Source organism: Aethalodelphis obliquidens, unplaced genomic scaffold, assembly GCF_003676395.1.
Source record: "Aethalodelphis obliquidens isolate GAN/ISIS:26980383/991018 unplaced genomic scaffold, ASM367639v1 scaffold84, whole genome shotgun sequence".
In the NCBI taxonomy this organism is placed as follows: Eukaryota; Metazoa; Chordata; class Mammalia; order Artiodactyla; family Delphinidae; genus Aethalodelphis; species Aethalodelphis obliquidens.
Window position 1 is genome coordinate 7,131,693 of NW_020838028.1, and position 25,419 is coordinate 7,157,111.

A 25,419-nucleotide genomic window follows, 5' to 3' on the forward strand; every position below is an offset into this window, starting at 1 on the left:
CAGGTAAGAGGCACTTAGTACAGAGTCTAAGAAAGTAATACAGAGCTTCCAGTGTTCTACAAGTAATGGACAGTGTTATTTTCCTGGTATCAATGTGTGACAACACACAGTACTGCTAACCAGGGAAGCCCACCTGAGCCTTGGTGTCCAGAGCCTTTACTCTGGCTCTATCACAGTGGCATGACTGACAGCCCATATGGCTGATTTCAGTTTCTAGCCCCTTAGGAAGTTGAGCTGATATTGCTTGACTCAGAGTCCCATCCTAAATCACACTGTTAACTATCTGGCTTGGCCCAAGGTCCCAAGGCATCTATCAGCCATGACACTCCAAGAGCTTAGAGATTACCTCACAAAAGCCAAGGGTAAAAAACCAGATCTCTTTTGGGGCAAACTTAAATTCTTTACTACACTGAACCTTACCCTGCTATCATTGTGTGCAGTCATTACACTAAATAGCCCCTATATTTTTCTTTACCTTACTTATCTTAACTGCCACATTATGATATTGATAAAAATGTAACTAGGTGTGAACTTTTGTAATGAATGTGCTTTTAATAGCTGCTAGACTTTGATTTGTATTTGGGGAAAAAAATCAGTTTACATGATACTTGAAACAACCCAAGATTCAAATCTCAATCTTATTCTAGTATCACCAGTATCGTCGTCTTCTCCATATATAGGTCTTCATTACTACAATATGTCATATTTTACAAAATAATTGCTCAGGATAATCAATCCACTATGGAATACTTTTTATTGAATACCAGGATGAAAATCTGGCCTTTTGAAAAAAAACCAGTGTACATCAGATAATTATATTACCCTTTCATGAGATTACCCTACTTTAAGAAAATTATTTTAGAGTTCATTGTGCTCTCTCTGAGGCAGCAAAGAGAGCTTCCTAAAACTAGCTAAAAACCTAAAGATTGCTACTGTTTAAATATTAGCTATTAGTGTTTCTAAATTGTTATGTTTCAGATCACCTCTGTAAAACAAACTATTGAGTGATATGTGTACATGTAAAAATGCAGCATCTAATCATCCTTTAACAGAAAGTCCTAACAATTTTATTTTTGTTACAGTTAGATATCAGAATGCCCCCTGCTGGTCACTTTGTAATATACCCATATAAATGTACCCATACATTTATACCCATGTAATATACCCATACAAATGTCCATTTTCTAAAATGACTAGTGTGAACATTTAAAATCTTGACCAAAAACAATAATTGTTATGTTGGAAACAAAGCCCATATTTTACAAATGAGAAATTCTGATGCATTATTTATGAAAATCTTATGTAATATTAAAATTAGTAAACATAAATTATTTTCCAATGTTGATCAATTCTTTTACAAAAGCATTAAAACATTTTTTTTAATCTTGAAGAGAAAAACCATTCCTCTGAATTAATATAAGCAAAACCAAAAAATGTTCTCCAAATTAGAAAAAAATATTTTATCTAAAAATTAAGGCCAGAATTTTTAATGATGGTATAGTAGTTAAGAGAAGTAGCTAAGAAAATTCTTATAATTAAGTTATAAAACATATTTAGTATTATTTAGTATTATTTTCTATCTTAAGCTCTTGGGAGAGAACATTTTTGCCAAAAGATGCAACAGCACTAAATTTTAACATAAATGCAACAAAGAAGTAATTAAACATATTTTTAATCCATAAACAACAGCATATCATAATGTAATTAATAATTACCATAAGAAAGTAAATTTACATATATCTTATTTTCTAAAAAACTTTGACATACTAAAGCTATTAAAAATATCTATGGGAATACTTCCACCTAGTTGCTTAGCTACAAAAATATTCTCATTCTTTATTATGTTAATAAAACTCTAAACGTTAAACCAAATGCAAAATCTCAGGCTGAGGTTTTAGAATATTAGTTGTTTTTAAGGATTTCCTGCCCTCCAGTGGTATCTGCCTTAATATTTTCATTGCACCTTTCAACGTTACAAAAAGAAGACACATCTTTTCTACATTTACATTTTGAAATTATATCACATTGTATGGCAGCATCTAATTTTTCTTCAATTACAGGTTCACTCTCCGTCTGTATCCATGCATCACACCTTGCAACCTGTAGAATGCAGTTATTATTGGTTACGTTTTGAAATATATGTGCTGAATTACACTGAGACTGTGGAAACTGATCTATATTACTATTCATTGAGAACTGGTTAAAATCCTCATTTTGTTTATGAAATTTGGCATTGTTTTTAATAATCCTATCACATGGAAGTTTCTCCATGCTTTCTAAATAAAAATTATTAGTTGTTTCTTTGGTTTGATGGATCTCCTATTTGAACCTTCAATTTGATCTTCATCTTCAGATGGCTAAAAGAAATTTAGTAATTTTGCTCTTAATGATGCTTAAATTAAAAAAACAATCACTTCAAAGTAGACATTCTTTTTTTTTTTTTTTTTTCCGGTACGCGGGCCTCTCACTGTTGTGGCCTCTCCCATTGCGGAGCACAGGCTCCGGATGCGCAGGCTCAGCGGCCATGGCTCACGGGCCCAGCCGCTCGGTGGCATGTGGGATCTTCCCGGACCGGGGCACAAACCCGTGTCCCCTGCATCGGCCACTGCGCCACCAGGGAAGCCCGAAAGTAGACATTCTTAAAATTCACATTATAGAAAATTTCAAAAAAAAAAAAGAGACTTTGGCAGGTGGCAAATCAACCTAGATTTAGAATTTTTTTTTAATCAAGGTTATGGATTTTAAAATAGCATGAAACAATAATAATCCTTATATTAAAGATGCAAAAGCACAAAAAAGAGAAGATTTTTGTCCATTATTAGTCTTCATACTCATAGGTGACATCACCCTACTACCTTTTCACAGAGAGGAAATGAAATACAACATATACTCTTCAACTACTTAAGAAGAGTGAAGTAGAAGTATAACTTTGAAAGAAAAAGCTAACACATACAATTTGTTTTAATATTCACTCATTGAGTCATTAAGTCAAAAAATATCTATATTGTATCTTTCACGAGCTCAGTCTCAAGAAAGACTCATTAAGAATGGTATCAGCTAACAGGAAATCAAATAGACAAAAGAAAGGTTAAACAGCAATAAATATCAAAACTGTTATATAAAAAATCAAATTTTAAGAACTTTTAATAGGTCTAGATTTCAATTTAGTAGCTTGAATTTTTCAACTTCAAGAAAAATTTATCTTTTAATTACTGAACTAACCAAAATACTGTTTTAATAAAAATCTTATATAAAAGTATTGATTATTCTAGCTAAAAATAAAAAGCAAAGTTAACATAAAAAAACCTAAAATGAGGTATTGGCTGATTGGCTAAGCTGATTGGCACTAAAATAGGAAAAGTAAGCCCAAGAAACAGCATTAAACTGGCTGGGCATAAATTAGAGAAAATAGGATCAGTACATTTATTTATTCAAGAAATAAATACTCAGCACCTGCAATGTGAGTGAAGCAGACATATTTGCTGCTCTCTACAGCACACACTCTTATGTGTGGAAATGACGTTAATCAAATAATTACACACAAGCATATGTAATTACAAGTTGAACAAAGCATTATGAAGAGCAAGCACGAAGCACTTCAAGAGCATAACTAAGGAGTCTAATTTAGATTGAAAAGCCAAGGAGGGGCCTTCAAAAGAAGTGACATATTTAAGCTGCGACCTAAAGGATGAATAACAGTAATGTAAGAAACAGAATATATAAATGTGCTGAAGCAGAAAAGTGACTTAAGCAGCTAAGGAAGTGGAATGTCAGTATGCGTAAAGTGTGGTGAGAGAGGAATACTAGCAGTTGGAGATGTAGCCAGGGGCTAGACCACACATGGCCTGTCACTAATGAAAGCAGTTTAGATTCTAAAGTAAAACAGGAATCCATTGAATAAACATAGAAGTAACATCATTCAGTTTAAGTTTTCAAAAGACCATGATGACTGTTAACTAGAGAAAAAGTGGGGCAAGAGTGGAAGTAGAGAGATCTCTTGGGCAACAACCATTAACAATTCAAGAACAAGATGACGGTACCTTAGATTAGGGTACTGACACCTAGTACCCTAGGTGAGAAGTAGATAAATATGCAATTTATTTTGGAGGTAGAATTGATTGGATCAAGTGATGAAATGAATATGGTTAAGGAAGGCAGATGAGACAGAAAGAAATGCCAAACTAAAGTTTCTGGCATGAACAACTGAGTGGATAGAAAAGGGATCCACTAATATGGGAACTATCAGAAAAACTGATATAGGGAGATCAGAAGTGTTCAGTTTTTTGTGAAATATCCAAGAAGATATCCAATAAGAAATTGGACACCTAATTAAGGATCTAAGCTAAAGTCATAAAGTTGAGAATTGTCATCAACCAGGTAATAGTATAAAAAATCAATGGAGTATGTAACATCATCTAGAGTTTGGAGTGTAGGTTAAGAGAAGAATAGGCTCCTGAAGCAAACCCTAAACATTACAACATTTATATACAGGGAAAGGTGGAAGAGAAGTGGGCAAAGGCATAAAGTAGCATTCAGAGAGGTATGCAGGGAACTAAGATAGTGTGTATCACAAAAGCAAAGAGAAAAAAATGTTTCAAGAAAAGAAAATAATAATTTCTATTAATATTGTTAGAAATTCTTATAAAATAAAAACTGAAAATTGTCCAATGAATTTGGCATCGTTAGAGGTCATTGATGTCCTTCCTCAGCAAGGCAGTTGGACAGCAAGCTAGAGACAAAAGGCAGGTGAAACGAAGATGGAAGAATTAATGGAGAATTCCATTTAAACATGTGATTTGCGAGAAACTCACTCAGAATATAATGCCATTCCAATTATTCAGATTACAGTTCCCACTCAGCATTAAACATGTCACTCCAATTATTCAGATTATAGTATTTTATAGTTTTCTTCACATAAGTCTGGAGACTTTCTTTTTGTGTGTATTATTGGTTGTTTTAGGTTTTCAATTATTGTGAATAGGTTCTTTTAAAAACGCTTTTAAAAGAAGAATGCATTTATCATATACACACACATACATCTCAGTAAGAGTGGGTTTTGTAAATAACAATGAACACATTCATCATCTCATAAGCATGAATGAATGATGCTCAATTACATTTTAATTTACATTCTTCTTACATTTTTAATATTTTCACATTTTTGTTTACATTTATTTTCACTATTATCTCAACTATTTTTTTCAGAATGAAAAAGTAAACGATGAGAAATACAAATCACTCTAAATTAGTATAGCATATATTAACAAGCAAAAAAAAAAAAGAGCATAACTTACCATCTCTGAACTAGAACTGAAACAACTATCTGCTGGCCTTGGGGAGCAACTGGTAGACTGACTACTCCGTGAAGAATCAAGATCTGAAAATAAAAATTTAATTTGTGAAGAATGGTACCTATTAATATGTACATAGGCAGAAGATAGCTGCTGGTAAATAAGTTTAGCTAACATACTATAGAGCATTTTAAAAGTTAAAATTTTGGATATGTGGCAGGTTGCATTTTTGACAGGGTATTATGGATTTATTCTACATGTAAAAGATGTGTATCTACAAGTAAAATGAGGGTACCTAACGTAAGGGAAGAAAGGAGAACAGAGGAAATTGAATTGATTTTTTCCAATACAATGAACCATTTTTTATGAGCAAATAATTTAAAGTGTCAATCTGTACGAAGGAGAAATAAGCCAAGTTAAGGTACCAGATATTTGCTAATTGAGTAAATGAAGTTTTATCACACAATCAAAACTGTATTTAACCTTTAATATGATTTCAAAACTATAGAATTTTAAAGCCATTTATGAATTCAAAATAATGTAAAAAGATATATAATCTATTGAAATTTGATGGTGACTGTGACACTGTTAAATTTATTTTTTAAAAAGCTGTATGTAAAACAACTCAAAGCATCCAGTATGTTATTCTTTCATTATCTGCCTAATGTGTTCTCTTATGATTACAAGTAAAGTTTAAAAATGGGCTTGAAAAGTAGGTCATGACTCCCTAGCATGCATAAATACTATAGATCAACAGTAGCTTCAACCATTCCTCTTCTTGTTTGTGAAAATGAATTTGCTATCCAAAAAGAAAAAGAAAAAGGTAATGGAATGTGGTGCAACAACACATGTTAAATCACATGTCCTCCCATACACAACAGACCATGACTACTATTCATACCTCAGATCAGATCTGATACCTTCTGTAACAGAATCTAGCCGTCAGTCAGCTGAGAGGTAGAGAGAACTTAGGTAAATTCAGTTACCCTTAGTTCATCATACTAGAAGGAATTTATACCCTCCCAAAGCAGGTTCTCCTCAACAGTGGAAAGCAGAGAAAAGAAAAGTAGGATTTTACTAACAACATGATCTAAGGGCATTCCCCCACAACAAGGTTCATTCAGTTCATAAGTATAGTAAACCCATAGTTATTAGTAGAGAAGACAAATGTCCGTTAAATGAATGTCTTACCTCTAACAGTGTAAGAAAGGATATGTAGATTAAAATGTAAATTATACACTTATTGAGTAATTACCTTAAGTAAGTCACTTAGTAGTTTTTAGGAATATGTGGCCATAATGCTCAAAGTATTCAGACTCTTGAGATGGAGAAAAAGACATACATTTATTTTTTTTAAACAGTCACAAAATTAGACCCAACAATAGAAGTCATAGAAGGTACAAAGTGGTAGAGACCTAAGTGTGATGAGCTCTAGGGAAAAAAGGTTTAGTGAAGAGTAATAGAGAAAGCACAAGATAAAGAATGGGTTTTGGAAGATGAATAAACAATTTCCCAAAAGACAAGATGAAAAATAGCATATGGGATGGGGGAAAAGAAAGTGTAGAGGTGCACTTTAATACAAAATTAATTTTAGACTGTCTACCAAGGCATCTAATTGGGGATTAATTAAAGAAGGGTTAAACTACATGAAAGCAGATTGTTAGGAGATTAACTCAATAATCAAGTTATGAAGTGATGAGGATCTGCAATAAAACAGTGGGAGTGCATTGAAGAGGCAAGTGATTCGAATTTCAAGAAAGCTTTCAAATAGCCTCAGTTTAAAAAAAATTTTTGTCAATCTGACATAACACTAATTCCAAAATCTGAGAAAGATTACACATGCACATACACACACACATACATATTATACATAGGCCAATCTCACTTATAGGATCAATGCAAAAATTGTATATAAATATTAAAACTTTTAAATTTAAAATTAAAGAACAAAAAAATTTAAAAATTAAATAGAATAGCAAACTTAATCATAATTCATCATGACTTGGTGGGATTTGTTTTAGGAATGCTAGAATGGTCCATATCACAAAATCCATTAGCAAAATTCAGCACTTTAAAAGATCTACACCACAGTGAGATATCACCTCACACCCATTAAGATGGTTACTTATTGAGGAAAAAAAAACAGAAAATAATGTGTTGGCACTGATTTGGAAGAGTTGGAACCCTGGTGCACTCTTCGTGGGAATGTAGAATGGTGTAGCTGATATGGAAAACAGTATGAATTGTTCTTCAAAAATTTAAAAACAGAACTTCCATATGATCCAGTAATCCCATTTCTAGGGATATATCCAAAAGAATTGAAAACAGAATCTTGAAGAGATACTTGCACACCCATGTTCATTGCAGAATTATAATAGCCAAGAGGTGGAAGCAACCTAAATGTCTATTGACAAAAGAATGGATACAGAAAATGTGGTTTACACATACTATGGAATATTATTCAGCATTATAAAAGAAGGAAATCCTGTTGTATGCTACAACATGGATGAACCTTGAAGACATTATGCTAAGTGAAATGTCACAAAAAGGTAAATATTGTATGATTACATACAATATTTGTATATTGTATGATTACACTTATATTCAAACTCATAGAAACGGAATAGTGGTTGTCAGAGGCTGGGGGGAAGGAGAGGTATACTGTACCCTTTGAAATTGTTGGAAGGGTGAATTTTATGTGTTTTGGGGTACAAAAAAAGATATATGAGGGAAAGATAATAATCATTTCTATAGATGCCAATAATCACTCTTCCCCAAACTACTAATAGCCTCAAAATCACCTCTAAAAAAACTCTCAATAAAACAGTCAACATACACATGCCTAAGTCCAAAATCCAGACTCTTACTTAATGTAGAAACATGGAGTGTACATTCACACTAAAGTAGCAACAAAAACAATGAAAAGTACCTACAGCTAAATCTAATAAAGGACATGCAGAATCTGCTTGAGGAAAACGTTAAAGTGCATAAAGGCGTTTTAAACAACTATTAAAGATATAAAATTAGACTGAATTAATAAAAAGCCATCCTTATTCTTATATAGGGCTACTCAACATCATTAGGATGACAATTCACACTTAATTAATGTATACATTTAGTACTTTCCCAATAAAAATTGAAATATTTCCTTGGCGGGACTTCCCCAGTGGTCCAGTGGTTAAGACTCTGTGCTTCCACTGTAGGGGGCACAGGTTTGATTCCTGGTCGGGGAACTAAGATCCCACATGCCAAGCAGTGTGCCCCCCCCACCAAAGGAAACATTTCCTTGAAGTTACACAAGTTGATTTTAAAGTTTACATGTAAAATTAATCAAAAATAGCCAGAAAAATTCTTTAAAAAGTGCAAAGGGAGGTGTAACTCTTAGAAATGAAACATAGTATAAAGTAATCATAATAAAAATAATGTGATATTAGCACATGAAGATTAGGAAAGATCAATGGAATGGTAAAGAAAGCCCCAGAACAGATTGAAGTATATATGGAAAGTTGATACATAAAAAGGTAGTATTACAAATACCTAGGGAAAAGATGCATTTTTAAAAACTTGAATCAGGATAAACTCCTAAAACAGGATAAACTCTAAGTGCAAAAATATAAAATCATACTAATACTAGAAGAAAATATAAGTGAATTCATTTGCAACCAGGGAGTGTAAACAGTCTTCCTAATTAAATCCAAAGGTATAAAAGAAAAGATTGATAATATTAGCTACATAAAAAATGTTAAGCCTTTTGCAAAGCAGGAGACACCATAAACAAAGTAAAAACAGATAAAACAAATCAAAAATTAATAAACTAACAGAAAATATTTGTGACACATTACAAAGACCTAAACCTCTTTAATATTAATATATAAAGAGCTCTTAAATATCAAGAAAAAGATGTAAAACCTCAATGGGCCTAAGGACATGAATGGAGAGTTCACAGAAAAAAAATCACAAATAGCCATTACACATTTTTAAACGATGCTCGACTGCACTCATATAAAAAGAAGTGCAAACTGAAACTTCTATCTATATATCTTTATAAGATTCACAAAAATTCCTAAGTTTGACCACAATCCCTGTTGGTGAGGCTGTGGAATCAAAAGCACATTTCTGGTGATTACAAAATGATGCAATGGGGAATTTGGAAATTTCTATCAAAATCAAATTTTGGCAATAACTATCAAAAAAAAAACCAAAACCCACAGTGTATCTCCTCTTTGATTCAGCAATCCCACTTCTAGAAATTACCCTGAAAATGTACCTCCACAATTAAGAAATATGTGCTCAAAATTGTTCACTGCACATTGTTTGTAAGAAAGATACTTGAAACAACCTAAATATCCACCAACAGGGCACTGACTGAGTAAACTATAGATCATCCACATAATGGATTACTAAATGGGCATAAATAAAGGATGAATAAATGTCCAGTACTAATATGAGGAAATCTACAGAAAATTTATTAAATAAATCCATTTAATTCATCTATAAAATATACTGTATTAAATAAAATATCCTATTTAGAGTGCAAAGAACAGGGAACTAAGACACACATATATGTGCATTTATACACATCAGGCTTTATTTAGAAAAAAAGTCCACTGGAATGATAAACAGTAAACCAACAAAAAATAGCTACTCATATGAGGCAGAAGGAAATAGGGCAGACAGGAGAGGGATAGAAACCAAATTAATGCTTTACATATTAAAAAAATTAAATTAAGTAAAAAAGGAAAAAGTCCATAAAGATTTCTAGGTATCCCAACAGACTAGATATGCTGAAGAATCATTCAACCGCAAAATATCTAAAAAGTGCCAGAAAGTGTTGTCAACAAAAAGACAATATAGAATAAAAAGACCACTCAAATATGAAATATTTGCTACTCAAATATGAAATATCTGCTACACAGGAGTCTACAAGCAATCTGAATCTAGGATATATAAAAGGTATAAAGGACATAGATATACAAAAGACACATCCCATAAAGAAAGCCAAACTTCCTAAAAGAAACATGGACAATAGACATGAAAGACATTTCACAGATGAAATATGGGTGGCCAATGAGCCTAATCAACAATGGAAAATATAAATTGAAATTGCAATAAGATATCACATTGCCAACAATGATAAAAAGCTGATCCAGTGTTAGTGAGAATATGTAACAGCTAAGATTCTTTACCTATTGCTAGTGTTTAAACCAGGAGTTTAAACCAGGAGTTTAAACAGGCACATCTACTTTGGAAAACAATTTTGCATTACCTAGAAGAGTGCATATCATATGAACTAGCCAATTCAACTTCTAGAATTATATCCTAGAAGAAACATTTATACATGTGTGCCAGGAGAAATGTCAAAATTTGTCAAAGTAGCATTGTTTATCATAGCAAAATATTAAAAACAACTCAAATAATCTTTGTCAGAAGATGCATACATAGATTGTGCTACATTCACACAATAGAAGGCTATATAGGAGAAAACAAATGATCAACTGTATTAGAGTCACAAGTGTCAGGGTGATTGAACCTCAAAACATATTGCTGGGTGAACAAAAAGTAAGTTTCAGAAAAATGTATAGAGTTTGCCTCAATTTGCTGCAGAAAGCTCAAAAGCAAGCAATTGGAAAAGTCTATATGTGCTATCACAAAAAACAAATTCAGGAAAAGAGTTACCACTAGGGGGCAGGATAGGAAATGCAATTGAGAAGATATTCAAAAGTACTGATTATGTATTATTTCTTAAACTACTATACAAACTAAGTACAAAGGTATCTGTTTATTATTCAGTAAGTTGTACATATATATTATATATCCTCATCATGTATAACATTTTATAGAAGACAAAATTAATTTTAAAAAGCCAATTGCATCATTATTAATATATTCTAAGATACTTATAAAATATATTTGCTGGCAAAACTCTAAAAAAACTTAAAATTTAACTAATTTCTGTTAAAATGTTGTTTTTTTAAAGAATAAAATTCACTTATAGTTATACTGACAGGTTTTCTTAGTAGATGTTATCCCACCTTTTAAAGAACACATTCCTCCTCCTTCCATCAGAATCTAGAAGAAAAACAAAATTTTAACAACTCCAAAGAATATAAAATAATACCTACTTATAGTTCCTTTTAACCACACCAATTCATCTTATAGCATTCTTCTTTCATATTACTTTAATTCAACTCAGATGATTTTAAAATCACAAAGAAAAATTTGCCTGTGATGAACAATAAAATGAAATAAAATATAAATTGGTTTAGAAACAGCAAGCAAAAGAATAGACATTTACCAAGAAATAAATTATTGACAAAAAGGAAAGGCTTCAGGTAACCTTAGCAAATGTAGTTGAAAAAAGACAAAGATATTAAAGCAATTTGAAGATCTATTCTGTTATTCTCTTTCTAATTTCTTAAGTTGGATATCAGTTCATTTACTTTCAGGTTTTCTAAATAATAAAAGCTCTTAGAGGTAAAAATTTTCTGTATAACACACCACTGGCTTTGATTTTCATCAATCTCTATGTAATTTGCATTTTCTTTTGATTTTTTTCTTTTTTTTCTTTTTCATTGTTAAACACACAGTGTTTCTTAATTTCCAAGAAGGTAAGGGAGGTTAAACACCTTTTGTTGTTGCTGTTGATTACTACTTTAATGATTTTTTACTAGGGAATGTGGCTATGAATCTCTCCATAGATAAATATCTTAGAGTTTCTTTATGGCTTATTATTATATATGAATTATGTTTATAAACGTACCATGGATTAATAGAAACTAAATATTCTCTGTTGGTGGATACAGTTTTTTAGATAGATAGGTAGTATAAAAGAGAAACTGTCTGGCTGCTCAATCAAACCTGTTTCCCCTTCCTCTTAGGCATACAGCTAAACTACATTTCCTAGCCTCCCTTGCAGCTGGTTTGAACAAGTGATTTAAGTTCTGCTCATTGGCAAATATGGTACAGAACACTACCAGTCTTGGTCTATAAAAATTTTCTCCATAATCCTCCACTTCCTTTTCCCTCTGATATCAACATACAGTGCAAACATGGAAAGCTACCAGTTAAAAGACAGCAGAGTCCCTAGCAGCCAGGGGTCCTGAATAACTTTATAGAACAGAACCTCTTCTCTAACCCCATTATTCAACCATTTAAAAAGTATTGTATGTTCAGAGGGCAGACAGCAGAAGCAAGAAGAACTACAATCCTGCAGCCTGTAGAACAAAAACCACATTCACAGAAAGATAGACAAGATTAAAAGGCAGAGGGCTATGTACCAGATGAAGGCACAAGATAAACCCCCAGAAAAACAACTAAATGAAGTGGAGATAGGCAACCTTACAGGAAAAGAATTCAGAATAATGATAGTGAAGATGACCCACGAGCTCGGAAAAAGAATGAAGGCAAAGATCGAGAAGATGCAAGAAATGTTTAACAAAGATCTAGAAGAATTAAAGAACAAACAGAGATGAACAATACAATAACTGAAATGAAAAATACACTAGAAGGAATCAATAGCAGAATAACTGAGGCAGAAGAAGGGATAAGTGACCTGGAAGATAGAATGGTGGAATTCACTGCTGAGGAACAGAATAAAGAAAAAAGAATGAAAAGAAATGAAGACAGCCTAAGAGAACTCTGGGACAACATTAAACTCAACAACATTCATATTATAGGGGTCCCAGAAGGAGAAGAGAGAGAGAAAGGACCCGAGAAAATATTTGAAGAGATTATAGTCAAAAACTTCCCTAACATGGGAAAGGAAATAGCCAGCCAAGTCCAGGAAGTGCAGAGAGTCCCATACAGGAAAAACCCAAGGAGAAACACACCAAGACACATAGTAATCAAATTGGCAAAAATTAAAGACAATGAAAAAGTACTGAAAGCAGCAAAGGAAAAAGGACAAATAATATACAAGGGAGCTCCCATAAGGTTAACAGCTGATTTCTCAGCAGAAACTCTACAAGCCAGAAGGGAGTGGTATCATATACTTAAAGTGATGAAAGGAAAGAACCTACAACCAAGATTACTCTAACCGGCAAGGACCTCATTCAGATTCGATGGAGAAATCAAAAGCTTTACAGACAAGCAAAAGCTAAGAGAATTCAGCAACACCAAACCAGCTCAACAACAAATGCTAAAGGAACTTCTCTAAGTGGAAAACACAAGAGAAGAAAAGGACCTACAAAAAGAAACCCAAAACAATTAAGAAAATGGTCATAGGAACATACATATTGATAATTACCTTAAACGTGAATGGATTAAATGCTCCAACCAAAAAACACAGGCTCACTGAATGGATACAAATACAAGAACCTCAAAACAGGTTTTGAGGTTTAGATATGCTGTCCAAAAGAGACCCACTTCAGACGTAGGGACACATTCAGACTGAAACCGAGAGGATGGAAAAAGATATTCCCTGCAAATGGAAATCAAAAGAAAGCGGGAGTAGCAATACTCATATGAGACAAAATAGACTTTAAAGAATGTTACAAGAGACAAGGAAGTCACTACATAAAGATCAAGGGATCCATCCAAGAAGAAGATATAACAATTATAAATATATAGGCACCCATCATGGGACCACCTCAATACATAAGGCAACTGTTAACAGCTATGAAAGAAGAAATTGACAGTAACACAATAATAGTGGGGGACTTTAACACCACACTTACACCAATGGACAGATCATCCAAAGAGAAAATTAAAAAGGAAACACAAGCTTTACATGACACAATAGACCAGATGGAGTTAATTGATATTTCTAGGACATTCCACCCCCAAACAGCAGATTACACTTTCTTCTCAAGTGTGCACAGAACATTCTACAGGATAGATCACATCTTGGGTCACAAATCAAGGCTCAGTAATTTAAGAAAATTGAAAGCATATCAAGTATCTTTTGCTATGAGATTAGAAATCAATTACAGGGAAAAAACCATAAAAAACACAAACACATGGAGGCTAAACAACACATTACTAAATAACCAAGAGATCACTGAAGAAGTCAAAGAGGAAATCAAAAAATACCCAGAGACAAATGACAATGAAAACATGACAACACAAAACCTATGGGATGCAGCAAATGGAGTTCTAACAGGGAAGTTTATAGCAATACAATCCTACCTCAATAAACAACTCAAACAATCTAACCTTACACCTAAAGGAACTAGAGAAAGAAGAACAATCAAAACCCAAAGTTAGCAGAAGGAAAGAAATCATAAAGATCAGAGCAGAAATAAATAAAATAGAAACAAAGAAAACAATAGCAAAGATCAATAAAACTAAAAGCTGGTTCTTTGGGAAGATAAATTTGATATACCATTAGCCAGACTCATCAAGAAAAAGGGGGAGAGGACTCAAATCAATAAAATTAGAAATGAAAAAGGAGAAGTTAGAACAGACACTGCAGAAATACAAAACATCCTAAGAGACTACTACAAGCAACCCTATGCCAATAAAATGGACAACCTGGAAGAAATGGACAAATTCTTAGAAAGGTATAACCTTCCAAGACTGAACCAAGAAATAGAAAATATGAACAGACCAATCACAAGTAATGAAATTGAAATGGTGATTAAAAATCTTCCAATAAACAAAAGCCCAGGAGTAGACAGCTTCACAGGTGAATTCTATCAAACATTTAGAGAAGAGCTAAGACACATCCATCTCAAACTCTTCCAAAAAATTGCAGAGGAAGGAACAGTCCCGAACTCATTCTATGAGGCCACCATCACCCTGATACCAAAACCAGACAAAGATACTACAAAAAAAAGAAAAATACAGACAAATATCATTGGTGAATATAGACTCAAAAATCTTCAAAAAATACTAGCAAACAGAATCCAACAACACATTAAAAGGATCATGCACCATGATCAAGTGGAATTTATCCCAGGGCTGCAAGAATTCTTCAATATATGCAAATCAACCAATGTGATATACCATATTAACAAATTGAAGAATAAAAACCATATGATCATCTCAGTAGATGCAGAAAAAGCTTTTGACAAAATTCAATACCCATTTATGATAAAAAACTCTCCAGAAAGTGGGCCTAGAGGGAACCTACCTCAACATAATAAAGGCCATATATGACAAACTCACAGCCAACATTGTTCTCAATGGTGAAAAACTGAAACCATTTCTTCTAAGACCAGGAAAAAGACAAGGTTGCCCAGTCTCACCACTATTATTCAACATAGTTTTGGAAGTTTTAGCCACAGCAATCAGAGAAGAAAAGGAATCCAAATCAGAAAACAAACCCACAGCAAACATCATTCTCAACTGTGAAAAACTGAAAGCATTTCCTCTAAGATCAGGAACAAGACAAGGATGTCCACTCTCACCACTATTCAATATAGTTTTGGAAGTCCTAGCCACAGCAATCAAAGAAGAAAAAGAAATTAAAAGGAATACTAATTGGAAAAGAAGAAGTAAAGCTGCCACTGTTTGCAGATGACATGATACTATACATAGAGACTCCAAAAGATGCCACCAGAAAACTACTAGAGCTAATCAATGAATTTGGTAAAGTTGCAGGATACAAAATTAATGCATAGAAATCTCTTGCATTCCTATACACTAATGATGAAAAATCTGAAAGAGAAATTAAGGAAGCACTCCCATTTACCACTGCAACAAAAAGAATAAAATACCTAGGAATAAACCTACCTAGGGAGACAAAAGACCTGTATGCAGAATACTATAAGACACTGTTGAAAGAAATTAAAGATAATACCAATAGATGGAGAGATATACCATGTTCTTGGATTGGAAGAATCAATATTGTGAAAATGACTATACTACCCAAAGCAATCTACAGATTCAATGCAATCCTTAGCAAATTACCAATGGCATTTTTTACAGAACTAGAACAAAAAATCTTAAAATTTGTATGGAGACATAAAAGACCCCGAATAGCCAAAGAGATCTTGAGGGAAAAAAAAGGAGCTGGAAGAATCAGACTCCCTGACTTCAGACTATACTACAAAGCTACAGTAATCAAGACAACACGGTACTGACACAAAAATAGAAATACAGATCAATGGAACAGGATAGAAAGCCCAGAGATAAACCCACCCACCTATGGTCAATTAATCTATGACAAAGGAGACAAGGATATATAATGAAAAAAAGACAGTCTCTTCAATAAGTGGTGCTGGGAAACTGGACAGCTACATGTAAAAGAATGAAATTAGAACACTCCCTAACACCATACACAAAAATAAACTCAAAATGGATGAGACCTAAATGTAAGACCCAACAGTATAAAACTCTTAGAGGAAAACATAGGAAGAACACTCTTTGACATAAATCACAGCAAGATCTTGATCCACCTCCTAGAGTAATGGAAATAAAAACAAAAATAAACAAATGGGACCTAATGAAACTTCAAAGCTTTTGCAATGCAAAGGAAACTAAAAACAAGACGAAAAGACAACCATCAGAATGGGAGAAAATATTTGCAAATGAATCAACAGACAAAGGATTAATCTCCAAAATATACAAACAGCTCATGCAGCTCAATATTAAAAAAACACACAACCCAATCCAAAAATGGGCAGAAGACATAAATAGACATTTCTCCAAAGATGACATACAGATGGCCAAGAAGCACATGAAAAGCTGCTCAACATCACTAATTATTAGAGAAATGCAAATCAAAGCTACAGTGAGGTATCACCTCACATCAGTTAGAATGGGCATCATCAGAAAATCTACGAACAACAAATTCTGGAGAGGGTGTGGAGAAAAGGGAACCATCTTGCACTGTTGTTGGGAATGTAAATTGATATAGCCACTATGGAGAACAGTATGGAGGTTCCTTATGAAACTAAAAAGAGAACTACCATATGACCCAGCAATCTTACTACTGGGCATATACCCTGAGAAAACCATCACTCAAAAAGACACATGCACCCCAGTGTTCACTGCAGCACTATTTACAATAGCCAGGTCATGTAAGCAACCTAAATGCCCATCAACAGACGAATGGATAAAGAAGTAGTGGTACATATATACAATGGAATATTACTCAGCCATAAAAAGTAACAAAATTGGGTCATTTGTAGAGATGTGGATGAATCTAGAGACTGTCATACAGAGTGAAGTAAGTCAGAAAGAGAAAAACAAATATTGTATATTAACGCATATATGTGGAACCTAGAAAAATGGTACAGATGAACCGGTTTGCAGGACAGAAATTTAGACACAGATGTAGAGAACAAACGTATGGACACCAAGAAGGGAAAGTGGCGGGGGGTGGGGGTGGTGGTGTGATGAATTGGGAGATTGGAATTGACATGTATACACTGATGTGTATAAAATAGACGACTAATAAGAACCTGCTGTAAAAAAAAAAAAAGTATTGTAGGCTCAATCCTTAAAACATTCAAGTCTCAAACTTGTACCAGGAACCCACAAACTGAGAAAGCTACATAGACCCCAAGGTAGACATATACTGCAATGCCAACTTCATATCTTTTGATAGAGAAAAACAGAAGCCCAAATAGAAAAAAATAAAACTGAATTATTCAAGGAATTTCCCCCATTCTCTAGGTTCAGCAAGCCTTCACAATGCCTGCTCAGCAGGATTTCATAATTGGTATGGATCAATAACTTTTATATCCTCTTCTTCTCTTCTCTAATGGGCATTTATTGCATTTATACTGTCCCTAATACTATATATTTTCTTTATATACATATCTTTTGCTATCTTTTTATTTTCAACCTTTATTATTATGTTCTACATGTTTCTTGAAAAATATGTAGAGATATTAGTCTCCTCAATTTGATACTCCTCTAATCTTCATAAGAAACACCAGCCCTCTAATAAAATTTAATATATTGCTAAGCAGGATTCATTCCTTACATTTTACATTTATTGTTTATGTAGAAGTGTTCTCATTTTTTCCCACCTTGATCAGGTTTCTTAGTGTGACATCCCCACCGTTTTGCATTCTGAAGTTCTTCCATGTGCCTCCATTTCTCTAGTGATTTTCCTCCTATTTTAAACAATCATATTTAAACTGTATTCCTCTACTATTTTAAAATTAAATAAGTTGCAGTTAAAGATGGCAATGTAGAGGGATCCTAAACTCACCTTCTCCCATGGACACACTGAATCTACAGCTACACACAGAACAATTTCTTCTAAAAGAACCTCCCCTCCCGCCAAAAAACCCCAACTAGCCAAGAGTCTCCCACACATTGGCCAAATAAGAAAAAACCTACATTGAAGCAGGTAGGACAGGCTGAGACTCAATCTCAGATTACGCTGAGACACCATAAACCCCACTCCAGGTGCAGCAACCCACAATCAGGAAGGAACTTACTACAAGTTTCTCCATGAAGAACTAATGGTTGGAACCTTATATTTGGTTCCTGAACTTCTAAGACCTGCAACTGAGAGATGAGCCTCCCAAACATCAAGACTTGAAAGCCAGTGAAGCCTTTGTCTATGAGATCTGCAAGACTATAGCAAACTGAGAAACAGTTCTCAAAGTGTTTGCACAAGCTCCACAAGACTACTACCTGGGGCCTAGAGCAGAGGTAGCCCACTGACATACCCAATCTTTCTGTGAAAGAAGCCTATTAGTTTATCTTCATAGATGTAACCTGAACAGAAGGCTTCTAATTAAACTCATATCTAAGAGCAGACTGTAATCCTCTCCAGAGACCTCAGAGTCTAGGCACTATCTTCATGCGCTCCCTCTGCCTTGCTCCCAGAGATGAGCCTGTACACACATCTGTGCCCCAGTTTTTGCGGTTTCCACCACTTGTCTGCCTTGCTCTGGCAGCCAATGGGTCTTACATTTGTAGGTCCTATAGCACTATAGCAAATGGAGAAAGAATTCTTAACCAGTTATTCCCCCAGGGCACAGCACAGAGGTAGCAGACTGAAACATACCCTGAATGTTTCCCTGAGAGAGGCTTATTTGCTTATCTTAAATCTTCAGGAACAGGCTTCTTATTTGACACACATTTAGAAACAGACTGAAATACTTTTTAAAGACCACAGAGACCAGCAGGTGCCATCTTTGCGCTTTCCCTCTGCCTTATTCTAGGTTGTCACAAAGAATGTCACTTGTTAAATCAGTAAACAAAGGATGTTGCAGCCGTCAGCTACTGCAGCCTCCCCAACCCCCGGCATCCACAGGTGCACCCTGAGGGATTCAGGATGGAGAAGACAGGATACTGACCTAGACAGTAAAGGTGCATATCAAAGGAATGATTTCAATGAGCCCAGACACTTGCAGCTTCCCGCACATAGAAAAATGCTATATTATTAACTTGAGGTGTCTGGTTTTTCTTTAATTAACAGTAATCCTTTGATGTTCTGACTATCTGTTTGTTTGTTGTTTGTTTTTGCAAAAACTCCTATATAACCTGGCTCTTACCTTACCTCTAAGGGACAGTTCCTCAGAGCTATCTGAGAGGCTGTCCCCTGGGCTTAAGTCCTCAGTATGCCTGCTGAATAAAACATAATTCTCAATTTTTAGGTTATGCATTTTTTTCAGTTGACATTGGTATCTCCCAGAAAAGAGTTTGTGCACACATCTGAGGCCCTGACTTTTGAGGCTGCTGCCCAAAGGACACATCCCTTGATAGCCTGGCTCTGGTGGTCAGCAGCCCTTGTTTTCACAGGTTCAATGGGATGGTAGCAAACAAAGAAACAGTTCTCAACTGGCTATCACACCATGTCTCAGAGCAGAGGGAACAGAAAGAAATTCCCATCTTAAAGTTTTCTCATGGAAGAGGCATATTTGTGTACTTGTGTACTGTTGGCAGAGGGTCCAGCTTCCAATCAGACTAAATCTATGTTTTGACTGAGATATTCCCATTTAGGAACCTGTTGGTTTTGGCACACCCTCAACTGGGAGCCACTAAAAATGAACTAAGTTGCTTGGACAATCACAAAGGTTTGAGAGGCAACAAAGATCTAGGGTGAGGTTGAAACACAGTGATCATCCCCTGCATGTGGCCACTCCTTCAAGACTAGGAGAGGTAGCTGTTTTCTCTAATGCATAAAAACCGACAAAGAGTGTCAAGGAAAATGAAGAAACAGAAGAATATTTTCCAGATGAAAGAAAAAGATAAAGCCTCAGAAAAAGACCTTAATGAAATGGAGATAAGCAATTTAGCTTATACCTTACAAAATAACAGTCATAAAACTGCTCGCTGAGGTCAGGAGATCAGCACATGAGCTAAGTGAGAATTTCAACAAAGAAACAGAAAATATAAGAAAATACCTAACAGAAATCAGAGCTGAAGAATACAATAACTGAACCAAAAAATACAATAGAACGGTTCAACAGAAGACCAGATTAAGCTGAAGAAGTGATCAGAAGTTTCAAAATAAGGCAAAGGAATTCATCAAATCAGAGTAACAAAAAAGATAAAGGAAAGAAAAAGAGTGAAAATAGTGTAAGGGACTTATGGGACAATATCACGTGGACCAATATTCACATTATAGGGGTCCAAAAATGAAAAGAAGAAGAAAAAAGGGCAGAAAACTGGTTAGAAAAAATTATGGCCAATAAATCCCCTAACTTGGGGAAGGAAACATACCTCCAGATCCAAGAAGACAATAAAGTTCCAAATAAGATGAATCCAAATAGACTCTCACCAGGACACATTATAATTAACTTATCAAAAGTTAAAAACAAGGAGACAGTCTTAAAAGCAACAAGAGAAAAACAACTTGTTAAGTATAAGGGAACCCTCATAAGACTATCAGCAGGTTTTTCAGCATAAACTTTGCAGTCCAGAAAGGAGTGGCACAATATATTCAAATTGCAGGAAGAAAAAAAAACTACCAACCAACAATACTCTACCTGGCAAATTTGTTCTTCAGATTAGAAGAAGAGATAAAGAGTTTTCCAGAAAGGCAAAAACTAAAGGAGTTTTTCACCACTAGACTGGCCTTAAAAGAAATGTTAAAAGAACTTCTTTAAGACAAAACAAAATAACAGTAATTAGCAACAGGAAAATATGTGAAGGTATAAATCTCACTGGTAAAGGTAAATATGTAAAATTTAGAATAATCTAATGTTGTAAGGGTGTTTAATCACTTATAAAACTAGTGTGAAAGTTAAAGGACAAAAGTAGTAAAAATAACAACTACAGTAACTTGTTAATAGATACACAAGGTAAGAAGAAGTAAGATGTGACATCAAAAACAAAATGGGGGAGGGAAATAAAAATGTAGAGCTTTTATCTTGGGCTCAAGATGGTGAAGTAGAAGAATGTGGACTCATCCTTTCTTATGGAAACACCAAAATCACAACTAATTGCTGAACAACCATGGACAGAAAAATGCTAGAACCTACCAAAAAAATACCCTACAGCCTAAGACAAAGAAGAAGCCACAATGAGATGTTAGGAGGGGCACAATCACGATAAGATCAAACACCATGCCAGCCAGGTGGGTGACCCATGGACTGTAAAGCAATTGTGCCACAGAGGCCCTCTTGCAGGAGTGAAAGTCCTGAGCTCCATGTCCATCTTCCCAGCCTGGGGGTCCAGCAATGGGAGGAGGAGCCCCCAGGGAATCTGGCTTTGAAAGCCTGTGGGGTTTGATCACAGAAAATCCATGGGACTGGAGGAAACAGAGACTCCACTCTTGAAGGGGGAACAGAAGGTTCTGTGTGGAACAGAACCCAGGGGAAAAAAAGCAGTGACCTCATAAAAGACAGGGCCAGACCTACCTGCTAATATTGGAGGGTGTCCTGCAGAGGTGGGGAGTGGCTGTGGCTCACTGTGGGGACAAAGACACTGGCAGTGGCAGTTCTGGGGAGTAATCATTTAGTGTAAGCCCTCCCAGAGGCTGCCATTAGCCCCACCCAAAAGTTTTGGGTGCCCCAGGGCAGGAACACAGCCCCACCCATCAGCAGACAGGCTGCTTAAAGTTTTCTTGAGCATGGCCCTGCCCACCAGAGGGGCAATACCAAGCTCCACTCACCAGTGGAGTCCCTTTATCAGGAAACCTGCACAACCTCTTACACACCCTTAACCACCAGAGGACAGACAGAAGCAAGAACTACAATCCTGCAGCCTGTGGAACAGAAATCACGATCACAGAAAGTTAGACAAAATGAGAAGGCAGAGGAATACCTCCCAGATGAAGGAACAAGATAAAACCCCAGAAGAACAACTAAGAGAAGTGGAGATAGGCAATCTGCTGGAAAAAGAATTCAGAATACTGAGAGTGAAGATGATCCAAGATGCTGGAAAAAGAATGGAGGCAAGGATTGAGAAGGTTCAAGAAATGTTTAACAAAGACTTGGAAGAATTAAAAACAAACAAACAGAGATGAACAATAACTGAAGTGAAAAATAGACTAGAAGGAATCAATAGCAGAATAACTGAGGCAGAAGAATGAATAAGTGACTTGGAAGACAGAATGGTGGAAATCACTGCTGCAGAACAGAATAAAGAAAAAAGAATGAGAAGAAATGAAGACTGCCAAAGAGATCTCTGGGACAACATTAAATGCACCAACATTTGCATTACAGGGGTCCCAGAAGGAGAAGAGAGAGAGAGGACCCGAGAAAATATTTGAAGAGATTATAGTCGAAAACTTCATTAACGTGGGAAAGGAAATAGCCACCCAAGTCCAGGAAGCACAGAGAGTTCTGGGCAGGATAAACCCAAGGAGAAACATGCCGAGACACGCAGTAATCAAATTGACAAAAATTAAAGATAAAGAAAAAATACTAAAAGCAACAAGGGAAAAGCAACACATAGAAGGGAACTCCCATAAGGTTAACAGCTGATTTCTCAGCAGAAATTCTGCAGGCGAGAAGGGAGTGGCACAATATATTAAAGTGATGAAAGGGAAAAACCTACAACCAAGAATACTCTACTGAGCAAGGCTTTAATTCAGATTCAATGGAGAAATCAAAAGCTTTACGGAGAAGCAAAAGCTAAGAGAATTCAGCACCACCAGACGAGCTTTGCAACAAATGCTAAAGGAACTTCTCTAAGCAGAAAAGAAAAAGCCACAACTAAAAATGGGAAAATTACTAATGGAAAAGCTCACTGGTAAAGGCAAACAAACAGTAAATGTAGGAAATCATCCGTACAAAATATGGTATCAAAACCAGCAATTGTGAGAAGAGGAGAGCACAAATGCAGGATATTGGAAAGGCATTTGAAATGAAAAGACAAGCAACTTAAAACAATCTTGCTTATATATAGACTGATATATCAAAACCCCATGGTAACTGCAAACTGAAAATCTACAATAGATACACACATAAAGCAGAATAAGCAATGCAAACACAACACTAAAGTTAGCCATCAAATCACAAGAGAAGAGAATGAAAGAGGAAGGGAAGAAAAAAGACCAATAAAAACAAACACAAAACAATTAACAAAATGGCAATAAATACATATATATCAATAATTACTTTAAATGTAAACAGATTAATTGCTCCATCCAAAAGACAGAGACTGGCTGAACAGATATGAAAACAAGACCCATATATCTTCTGTCTACAAGAGACCCAATTCAGATCTAGGGACACATACAGACTGAAAATTAGGGGATGGAAAAAGTGTTCCATGCAAATGAAAATCGAAAGAAAGCTGGAGTCACAATACTCATATCAGACAAAATACACTTTAAAATAAAGACTTTACAAGAGACAAAGAAAGACATTACATAATGATCAAGGGAACGATCCAAGAAGAAGATATAACAATCGTAAATATATATGCACCCAAATAAGAGCACCTCAATATATAAGACAAATATTAACAGCCATAAAGGGAGAAATCGACAGGAACACAATATTAGTGGGGGACTTTAACACCCCAATTTCATCAGTGGACAGATCATTCAGACAGAAAATCAATAAGGAAACACAGGCCTTAAATGACACATTAGACCAAGTGGACTTAAATGATATTTACAGAGCATCCCATCCAAAAGCAGAAGAATACACATTCCTCTCAAGTGCACATGAAACATTCTCCAGAACTGATCACTGGGCCACAAAGTGAGCCTCAGGAAATTTAAGAAAATTGAAATCATATCAAGCATCTTTTCTGACCACAGCACTATGAGATTAGAAATCAACTAAAAGAAAAAAACTGTAAAAAAACACAAACACATAGAGGCTAAACAATATCCTACTAAACAACCAATGGAAAGAGGAAATCAGAAAAATACCTAGAGGCAGTTTAAAGGGTCTGGAGGAAAAAGAAGTTTGGCGGTCACAGAGAGGGGGTCTGGGAAGCGCCTGGCAAGTGGTTCTCCAGATTAAAGAACTTGACTGAAGTTAAGGAACTTCTGGACAGAGAGGCTTAAAATTTGGATGCATATCATTCCTCTAAAAGGATCTTGGTTCACTAGTCAGGGGTTGGGCTGAAGCTCCTGTGATGGGAGCTCTGAGTCCAAACCACTGGACTAACAGAGAACCTCAGACCCCAGGGAATATTCATTGGAGTGAGGTCTCCCAGAGGTCCTCATCTCTGCACCAAGACTTAGCTCTACTCAACAGCCTACACACTCCACTGTTGGAAGCCTCAGGCCAAACAACCACTAAGATAGGAACACAATCCCACCCATAAAGAAAAAGAAAATGAGATGGCAAAAAAATATGTCACAGATGAAGGAGCAAAGTAAAAACTTACAGGACCAATAAATGAAGAGAAAATAGGGAATCTACCTGAAAAATAATTCAAAGTAATGATAGTAAAGATGATCCAGAATCTCAGAAATAGAATGGAGGCATGGATTGAGAAAACACAAAAAATGTTTAACAAAGATCTAGAAGAACTAAAGAACAAACAAACAGAGATGAGCAACACAATAATTGAAATGAAAAATACACTGGAAGAAATGAATAACCAAGGCAGAAGAACAAATAAGTGAGCTGGAAGACAAAATGGTGGAAATAACTGCCGAGGAGCAGAATAACGAAAAAAGAATGAAAAGAATTGAAGACAATCTCAGAGACCTCTGGGGCAACACTAAACACACCAACATTTGAATTATAGGGGTCCCAGAAGAAGAAGAGAAAAACAAAGGGTCTGAGAAAATATTTGAAGAGCTTATGGTGGAAAACTTCCCTAATATGGGAAAGGAAATAGTCACCCAAGTCCAGGAAGCACAGAG

At 35.2% G+C, this 25,419-nt stretch overlaps 1 protein-coding gene across 1 annotated transcript in view; it reads right to left on the reverse strand.

Moving 5' to 3' along the window:
* Positions 1-1,811: 1,811 nt before the first annotated feature.
* REDIC1 (regulator of DNA class I crossover intermediates 1) overlaps positions 1,812-25,419 on the reverse strand; it is a 68,169-nt gene continuing 44,561 nt past the window's right edge. The window contains 4 exon segments of the mRNA XM_027093519.1: positions 1,812-2,309; positions 2,312-2,357; positions 5,295-5,377; positions 11,297-11,360. Of these exon segments, the coding sequence (XP_026949320.1) occupies positions 1,903-2,309; positions 2,312-2,357; positions 5,295-5,377; positions 11,297-11,360 (600 nt within the window). The 3' untranslated portion in view covers positions 1,812-1,902.